General features: G+C 46.2%; 1 protein-coding gene across 11 annotated transcripts in view; it reads right to left on the bottom strand.

Annotated features, from left to right (window-relative positions):
• The window catches only part of LOC143300445 (CD109 antigen-like), a 153,263-nt gene that overhangs the window by 96,548 nt on the left and 46,715 nt on the right, over positions 1-10,000 (bottom strand). For all 11 annotated transcript variants that reach the window (XM_076614109.1, XM_076614111.1, XM_076614107.1 and 8 more), the window contains exons 7-8: positions 4,140-4,213; positions 1,795-1,840 (exon numbers count right to left, since the gene is read on the bottom strand). In XM_076614109.1, the coding sequence (XP_076470224.1) occupies positions 1,795-1,840; positions 4,140-4,213 (120 nt within the window). The remainder of the gene's footprint in view (positions 1-1,794; positions 1,841-4,139; positions 4,214-10,000) is intronic.

Below are 10,000 nucleotides of genomic sequence, written 5' to 3'. Positions count from 1 at the left end.
TGCCTGTTTGTCCTGTGCCTGTTTGTCCATATATACTGTGCCTGTTTGTCCTGTACCTGTTTGTCCATATATACTGTGCCTGTTTGTCCTGTACCTGTTTGTCCATATATACTGTGCCTGTTGTCCTGTGCCTGTTGTCCTGTACCTGTTTGTCCATATATACTGTGCCTGTTGTCCTGTACCTGTTGTCCTGTACCTGTTTGTCCATATATACTGTGCCTGTTTGTCCTGTACCTGTTTGTCCATATATACTGTGCCTGTTGTCCTGTACCTGTTGTCCTGTACCTGTTTGTCCATATATACTGTGCCTGTTGTCCTGTACCTGTTGTCCTGTACCTGTTTGTCCATATATACTGTGCCTGTTTGTCCTGTACCTGTTTGTCCATATATACTGTGCCTGTTGTCCTGTGCCTGTTGTCCTGTACCTGTTTGTCCATATATACTGTGCCTGTTTGTCCATATATACTGTGCCTGTTTGTCCTGTACCTGTTTGTCCATATATACTGTGCCTGTTTGTCCTGTGCCTGTTTGTCCTGTACCTGTTTGTCTATATATACTGTGCCTGTTGTCCTGTGCCTGTTTGTCCTGTACCTGTTTGTCCATATATACTGTGCCTGTTGTCCTGTACCTGTTTGTCCATATATACTGTGCCTGTTGTCCTGTACCTGTTGTCCTGTACCTGTTTGTCCATATATACTGTGCCTGTTTGTCCATATATATTGTGCCTGTTTGTCCACATATACTGTGCCTGTTTGTCCATATACACTGTGCCTGTTTGTCCACATATACTGTGCCTGTTTGTCCATATACACTGTGCCTGTTTGTCCTGTGCCTGTTTGTCCATATACACTGTGCCTGTTTGTCCATATACACTGTGCCTGTTTATCCATATACACTATGCCTGTTTGTCCATATATACTGTACCTGTTTATCCATATATATTGTGCCTGTTTATCCATATACACTGTGCCTGTTTGTCCTGTGCCTGTTTGTCAATATACACTGTGCCTGTTTGTCAATATACACTGTGCCTGTTTGTCCATACATACTGTGCCTGTTTGTCAATATACACTGTGCCTGTTTGTCCATATATACTGTGCCTGTTTGTCCATATACACTGTGCCTGTTTGTCCATATATACTGTGCCTGTTTGTCAATATACACTGTGCCTGTTTGACCATATATACTGTGCCTGTTTGTCCACATATACTGTGCCTGTTTGACCATATACACTGTGCCTGTTTGTCCACATATACTGTGCCTGTTTGTCCATATACACTGTGCCTGTTTGTCCATATATACTGTGCCTGTTTGTCCATATATACTGTGCCTGTTTGTCCTGTGCCTGTTTGTCCATATACACTGTGCCTGTTTGTCCATACATACTGTACCTGTTTGTCCATATACACTGTGCCTGTTTGTCCATATACACTGTGCCTGTTTGTCCATATACACTGTGCCTGTTTGTCCATATACACTGTGCCTGTTTGTCCTGTGCTTGTTTGTCAATATACACTGTGCCTGTCCATATATACTGTGCCTGTTTGTCCATATATACTGTGCCTGTTTGTCCTGTGCCTGTTTGTCCATGTATACTGTGCCTGCTTGTCCATACACATTTAAAGTTTTGCTGGTAATAATTTACATATCTAATAGAAGAAATCATTCCTTACAAGGGTAAAAAATAATCCACAAAGGATACTAAAAACTGAGAACAAAAGCAAACAGCCTAATGAGAACACAATCCAGAATCTGACAAGATAACTAAGGGAAATCAACACATATAAACTTTACCATATTCATCCACTTCAAAAGGGTACTGCATGTCAATGTTACTCTCCTGGACAGAGAAAAGCAAAAGGCTATTATCAAACATATTACAGACACAAAAAAACAATAGCACTTGTCAATATCAAGAAACAGGAATTCTTAATCCTTTGATCCCTTTCTTAGGACATGGTGGATATTATGTAACAGCATATTTAACCCGTAAACTAACTGCAGATGGCGTATCAACATACACTGGTTTTATAAACAATCAAACCATCTTGTAACCTGTCCCATTTTGATACACCTGCCCACTATCAAACATTCTTTCCTCCCTGCTTTCAGCAAACTGCAACAATTCTTCTCTTTTTTTTTTTATTTTGGGTTCAAATATTTCTTTAGAACGAACTGATTTGAGTTGTAGATGGGCGCAATAGCCGAATGGTTAAAGCGTTGGACTTTCAATCTGAGGGTCCCGGGTTCGAATATCGGTGACGGCGCCTGCTGGGTAAAGGGTGGAGATTTTTCCGATCTCCCAGGTCAACATATGTGCAGACCTGTCAGTGCCTGAACCCCCTTCGTGTGTATATGCAAGCAGAAGATCAAATACGCACGTTAAAGATCCTGTAATCCATGTCAGCGTTCGGTGGGTTATGGAAACAAGTACATACCCAGCATGCACCCCCCCGAAAGCGGAGTATGGCTGCCTACATGGCGGGGTAAAAACGGTCATACACGTAAAAGCCCACTCGTGTATATACGAGTGAACGTGGGAGTTGCAGCCCACGAACAAAGAAGAAGAAGAAGAATGACCTGCAAATTTTGGCATTCCATAGTAAAATGAGACTAGTCTCCAACAACGCCCATATAACAAATACATGGAATTTCATGACCTCTTCCAGTCTCAATTTGTAATCTGTGACTGCTGCATCTGAACTAAGTATGAGATGTAACTATTACGTGTATTAGAAATTGTTTCTCTTACAAAATCAGTTTTAAAGTTCTGTAAAAAAAAAAAATATATATATATAAATGTAAGTATTCTCCAAAGCATTACTGCATTACTCCACACCCACATACAAACATTTTGTAATTCCTGTTTGATATCTAAGCTTTTTTACTGCTTGAAAATAAATGAATTGCAAACACAATCAAATCCAGTTTCTGCCAAACATGTTTGCACACAAATATGCACACATGCATACCGCATATACACACACATACTTACACACATACACGCACACACACACATGCACACACACACGCACACACACACTCTCTCTCTCTCTCTCTCTCTCTCTCTCACACACACACACACACACACATTTTATTTCATTTTCTTCTTCAAAAAACTAATCTTCCTCTCCAGTATTTGTATTTGTATTTCTTTTTATCACAACAGATTTCTCTGTGACGGCGAACAAATAAATAGGACAACAATGATGATAAATAAGCAAATAAATGTAAAACATGAAGACACACATTCACACGTACACCCACACATGCGTAACAGATATGCACCAAACATGCAGTTTCACAGATATGAAAGCACAGTCAAATACACATAAACGTACATGAGCCCCAACACACACACACACACACACACACACACACACACATGACCCTGCACCTCCTCTACCAAACCAACAGACCTGGAGGAATCTGGTGAACACTTCTGTGCAGTTCCCCAATGACTCTTCACAGAGATAAGGGAGAGGAAGAAGGAGAAGGCTCACATGTGCAAAGAAACAATTCTGCAACAGTGTTTCCCATAAAGATAAAAATGTAAGGGTACCTGGGACCCCCTGTGTAAATTCTGGGAGGTCTTTCCACGATGTTTAACGTTCCTCTGTTCTTCACGAGCATCTGCTGCTGAAGATGTTCAGGTTTTGGTGCCTGTTAGCCACTTTAACAAACACATCCTGACGCTGGTTTCGCAACTTCGAATAAACAGGAAGATCAAAAGCAATCTGGAGCATATGCATGAAACAAAGGACGCAACGCAACCCCAAGAGACGCAACTTGTCTGCTCTGCAGTGATAACATCACTACCAAGAAGACTGACCAGGAAATTAAGACTAGTCAGGAAAATCATGCACGTCCTTGGAGTGTACAGTTCTGAAAGCTGGAGGTCCTTTTCAGATTTTTGTGTGTCAATGGCGTAAAAGTGCATTATGGGAAACACTGCTGCAAACACTCACAGAACTTCCCTCCCACACCACTGGCTCTGATTTAATCAGCGCTCTTTGCAACACTTTAATGTGTACAAATTTAAAATACATCTTTTTTTTTTTTAAAGAAAGAAAGTGAGAGAGAAATGAACAAGAATTAAAGTAATAATATAAACTTTTTTTTTTTTAATCCTGACATACCGGAGACTTCACTTCGATCTTCCACATTCCCATGTCTGGAAACTCCGCCAGCTGGAAGGTATCCTCGAACACCGCTACACAGACAGTTTCAGTTTCAGTTTCAGTAGCTCAAGTAGGCGTCACTGCGTTCGGACAAATCCATATACGCTACACCACATCTGCCAAGCAGATGCCTGACCAGCAGCGTAACCCAACGTGCTTTGTCAGGCCTTGAGAAAAAAAAAAGGTGAATAAATAATAGATAAGCTTACATAAATAAATAAATAAATAATAATTATGATATAAAAAAGAAGGTAGTAGTAATGATAATAATAATACCACCCTCTCCCTCCCTCTCTCCACACAAAGAAACAGCTCACCTTTTGATTTGAACCATCATCATTGTACCACCCTCTCCCTCCCCCTCTCCACAAAGAGAAACAGCTCACCTTTTGATTTGAACCATCATCATTGTACCACCCTCTCCCTCCCTCTCTCCACACAAAGAAACAGCTCACCTTTTGATTTGAACCATCATCATTGTACCACCCTCTCCCTCCCCCTCTCCACAAAGAGAAACAGCTCACCTTTTGAACGATCATCGACAGCCACAATAGCCGAATGGTTAAAGCGTTCAACTTTCGATCTGAGGGTCCCGGGTTCGAATCACGGTGATGGCGCCTGGTGGGTAAACATACCCAGCATGCACACCCCCGAAAACGGAGTATGGCTGCCTACATGATGGGGTAAAAACGGTCATACACGTAAAAGCCCACTCGTGTGCATACGAGTGAACACAGAAGAAGAAGAAGAAGAACCATCGTCATTATACCACCCTCTCCCTCCCTCTCTCCACACAGAAAAACAGCTCACCTTTTGATTTGAACCATCATCATTGTACCACCCTCTCCCTCCCTCTCTCCACAAAGAGAAACAGCTCACCTTTGGAACCATCGTCATTGTACCACCCTCTCCCTCCCTCTCTCCACAAAGAGAAACAGCTCACCTTTGGAACCATCGTCATTGTACCACCCTCTCCCTCCCTCTCTCCACACAGAGAAACAGCTCACCTTTGGAACCATCGTCATTGTACCACCCTCTCCCTCCCCCTCTCCACACAGAGAAACAGCTCACCTTTGGAACCATCGTCATTGTACCACCCTCTCCTTCCCTCTCTCCACACAGAAAAACAGCTCACCTTTTGATTTGAACCATCGTCATTGTACCACCCTCTCCCTCCCCCTCTCCACACAGAGAAACAGCTCACCTTTGGAACCATCGTCATTGTACCACCCTCTCCCTCCCTCTCTCCACACAGAGAAACAGCTCACCTTTTGAACCATCGCCATTGTACCACCCTCTCCCTCCCCCTCTCCACAAAGAGAAACGCTCACCTTTTGAACCATCGTCATTGTACCACCCTCTCCCTCCCCCTCTCCACACAAAGAAACAGCTCACCTTTGGAACCATCATCATTGTACCACCCTCTCCCTCCCTCCCTCCACACAGAGAAACAGCTCACCTTTGGAACCATCATCATTGTACCACCATCTCCTTCCCTCTCTCCACACAGAAAAACAGCTCACCTTTTGATTTGAACCATCGTCATTGTACCACCCTCTCCCTCCCTCTCTCCACACAGAGAAACAGCTCACCTTTTGATTTGAACCATCATCATTGTACCACCCTCTCCCTCCCTCTCTCCACAAAGAGAAACAGCTCACCTTTGGAACCATCGTCATTGTACCACCCTCTCCCTCCCTCCCTCCACAAAGAGAAACAGCTCACCTTTGGAACCATCGTCATTGTACCACCCTCTCCCTCCCTCTCTCCACAAAGAGAAACAGCTCACCTTTTGATTTGAACCATCGTCATTGTACCACCCTCTCCCTCCCTCCCTCCACAAAGAGAAACAGCTCACCTTTGGAACCATCGTCATTGTACCACCCTCTCCCTCCCTCCCTCCACACAAAGAAACAGCTCACCTTTGGAACCATCGTCATTGTACCACCCTCTCCCTCCCTCTCTCCACACAGAGAAACAGCTCACCTTTGGAACCATCGTCATTGTACCACCCTCTCCCTCCCTCCCTCCACACAGAGAAACAGCTCACCTTTGGAACCATCGTCATTGTACCACCCTCTCCCTCCCTCTCTCCACAAAGAGAAACAGCTCACCTTTGGAACCATCGTCATTGTACCACCCTCTCCCTCCCTCTCTCCACACAGAGAAACAGCTCACCTTTGGAACCATCGTCATTGTACCACCCTCTCCCTCCCTCTCTCCACACAGAGAAACAGCTCACCTTTGGAACCATCGTCATTGTACCACCCTCTCCCTCCCTCCCTCCACAAAGAGAAACAGCTCACCTTTGGAACCATCGTCATTGTACCACCCTCTCCCTCCCTCCCTCCACAAAGAGAAACAACTCACCTTTGGAACCATCGTCATTGTACCACCCTCTCCCTCCCTCCCTCCACACAGAGAAACAGCTCACCTTTTGAACCATCGTCATTGTACCACCCTCTCCCTCCCTCTCTCCACAAAGAGAAACAGCTCACCTTTGGAACCATCGTCATTGTACCACCCTCTCCCTCCCTCCCTCCACACAAAGAAACAGCTCACCTTTGGAACCATCGTCATTGTACCACCCTCTCCCTCCCTCCCTCCACACAGAGAAACAGCTCACCTTTGGAACCATCGTCATTGTACCACCCTCTCCCTCCCTCTCTCCACAAAGAGAAACAGCTCACCTTTGGAACCATCGTCATTGTACCACCCTCTCCCTCCCTCTCTCCACACAGAGAAACAGCTCACCTTTTGATTTGAACCATCATCATTATACCACCCTCTCCCTCCCTCTCTCCACACAGAGAAACAGCTCACCTTTTGAACCATCGTCATTGTACCACCCTCTCCCTCCCTCTCTCCACACAGAAAAACAACTCACCTTTGGAACCATCGTCATTGTACCACCCTCTCCCTCCCTCTCTCCACACAGAGAAACAGCTCACCTTTTGATTTGAACCATCATCATTGTACCCCACCCTCTCCCTCCCTCTCTCCACAAAGAGAAACAGCTCACCTTTTGAACAATCATCGACAGGCACAATAGCCGAATGGTTAAAGCGTTCGACTTTCGATCTGAGGGTCCCGGGTTCGAATCACGGTGATGGCGCCTGGTGGGTAAACATACCCAGCATGCACACCCCCGAAAACGGAGTATGGCTGCCTACATGATGGGGTAAAAATGGTCATACACGTAAAAGCCCACTCGTGTGCATACGAGTGAACACAGAAGAAGAAGAACCATCGTCATTGTACCACCCTCTCCCTCCCTCTCTCCACACAGAGAAACAGCTCACCTTTGGAACCATCGTCATTGTACCACCCTCTCCCTCCCTCTCTCCACAAAGAGAAACAGCTCACCTTTGGAACCATCGTCATTGTACCACCCTCTCCCTCCCTCTCTCCACAAAGAGAAACAGCTCACCTTTGGAACCATCATCATTGTACCACCCTCTCCCTCCCTCTCTCCACACAGAGAAACAGCTCACCTTTTGATTTGAACCATCATCATTGTACCACCCTCTCCCTCCCTCTCTCCACAAAGAGAAACAGCTCACCTTTGGAACCATCGTCATTGTACCACCCTCTCCCTCCCTCTCTCCACACAGAGAAACAGCTCACCTTTGGAACCATCGTCATTGTACCACACTCTCCCTCCCTCTCTCCACACAGAGAAACAGCTCACCTTTGGAACCATCGTCATTGTACCACCCTCTCCCTCCCCCTCTCCACACAAAGAAACAGCTCACCTTTGGAACCATCGTCATTGTACCACCCTCTCCCTCCCCCTCTCCACACAGAGAAACAGCTCACCTTTGGAACCATCGTCATTGTACCACCCTCTCCCTCCCTCTCTCCACACAGAGAAACAGCTCACCTTTTGATTTGAACCATCATCATTGTACCACCCTCTCCCTCCCTCTCTCCACAAAGAGAAACAGCTCACCTTTGGAACCATCGTCATTGTACCACCCTCTCCCTCCCTCTCTCCACACAGAGAAACAGCTCACCTTTGGAACCATCGTCATTGTACCACACTCTCCCTCCCTCTCTCCACACAGAGAAACAGCTCACCTTTGGAACCATCGTCATTGTACCACCCTCTCCCTCCCCCTCTCCACACAAAGAAACAGCTCACCTTTGGAACCATCGTCATTGTACCACCCTCTCCCTCCCCCTCTCCACACAGAGAAACAGCTCACCTTTGGAACCATCGTCATTGTACCACCCTCTCCCTCCCCCTCTCCACACAGAGAAACAGCTCACCTTTGGAACCATCGTCATTGTACCACCCTCTCCCTCCCTCTCTCCACACAGAGAAACAGCTCACCTTTTGAACCATCGCCATTGTACCACCCTCTCCCTCCCCCTCTCCACAAAGAGAAACAGCTCACCTTTTGAACGATCATCGACAGCCACAATAGCCGAATGGTTAAAGCGTTCAACTTTCGATCTGAGGGTCCCGGGTTCGAATCACGGTGATGGCGCCTGGTGGGTAAACATACCCAGCATGCACACCCCCGAAAACGGAGTATGGCTGCCTACATGATGGGGTAAAAACGGTCATACACGTAAAAGCCCACTCGTGTGCATACGAGTGAACACAGAAGAAGAAGAAGAAGAACCATCGTCATTATACCACCCTCTCCCTCCCTCTCTCCACACAGAAAAACAGCTCACCTTTTGATTTGAACCATCATCATTGTACCACCCTCTCCCTCCCTCTCTCCACACAGAGAAACAGCTCACCTTTGGAACCATCGTCATTGTACCACCCTCTCCCTCCCTCCCTCCACAAAGAGAAACAGCTCACCTTTTGATTTGAACCATCATCATTGTACCACCCTCTCCCTCCCTCTCTCCACACAGAAAAACAACTCACCTTTTGATTTGAACCATCGTCATTGTACCACCCTCTCCCTCCCTCTCTCCACACAGAGAAACAGCTCACCTTTGGAACCATCGTCATTGTACCACCCTCTCCCTCCCTCTCTCCACACAGAAAAACAACTCACCTTTTGATTTGAACCATCGTCATTGTACCACCCTCTCCCTCCCTCTCTCCACACAGAGAAACAGCTCACCTTTGGAACCATCGTCATTGTACCACCCTCTCCCTCCCTCTCTCCACACAGAAAAACAACTCACCTTTTGATTTGAACCATCGTCATTGTACCACCCTCTCCCTCCCTCTCTCCACACAGAGAAACAGCTCACCTTTGGAACCATCGTCATTGTACCACCCTCTCCCTCCCTCTCTCCACACAGAAAAACAACTCACCTTTTGATTTGAACCATCGTCATTGTACTACCTTCTCCCTCCCTCTCTCCACACAGAGAAACAGCTCACCTTTTGATTTGAACCATCATCATTGTACCACCTTCTCCCTCCCTCTCTCCACAAAGAGCAACAGCTCACCTTTTGAACGATCATCGACAGGCACAATAGCCGAATGGTTAAAGCGTTCGACTTTCGATCTGAGGGTCCCGGGTTCGAATCACAGTGATGGTGCCTGGTGGGTAAACATACCCAGCATGCACACCCCCGAAAACGGAGTATGGCTGCCTACATGATGGGGTAAAAACGGTCATACACGTAAAAGCCCACTCGTGTGCATACGAGTGAACACAGAAGAAGAAGAAGAAGAACCATCGTCATTATACCACCCTCTCCCTCCCTCTCTCCACACAGAAAAACAGCTCACCTTTTGATTTGAACCATCATCACTGTACCACCCTCTCCCTCCCTCTCTCCACAAAGAGAAACAGCTCACCTTTGGAACCATCGTCATTGTACCACCCTCTCCCTCCCT

Source organism: Babylonia areolata, chromosome 26, assembly GCF_041734735.1.
Source record: "Babylonia areolata isolate BAREFJ2019XMU chromosome 26, ASM4173473v1, whole genome shotgun sequence".
Classification (NCBI taxonomy): Eukaryota; Metazoa; Mollusca; class Gastropoda; order Neogastropoda; family Buccinidae; genus Babylonia; species Babylonia areolata.
This window is presented reverse-complemented; position numbering and strand designations above follow the sequence as displayed.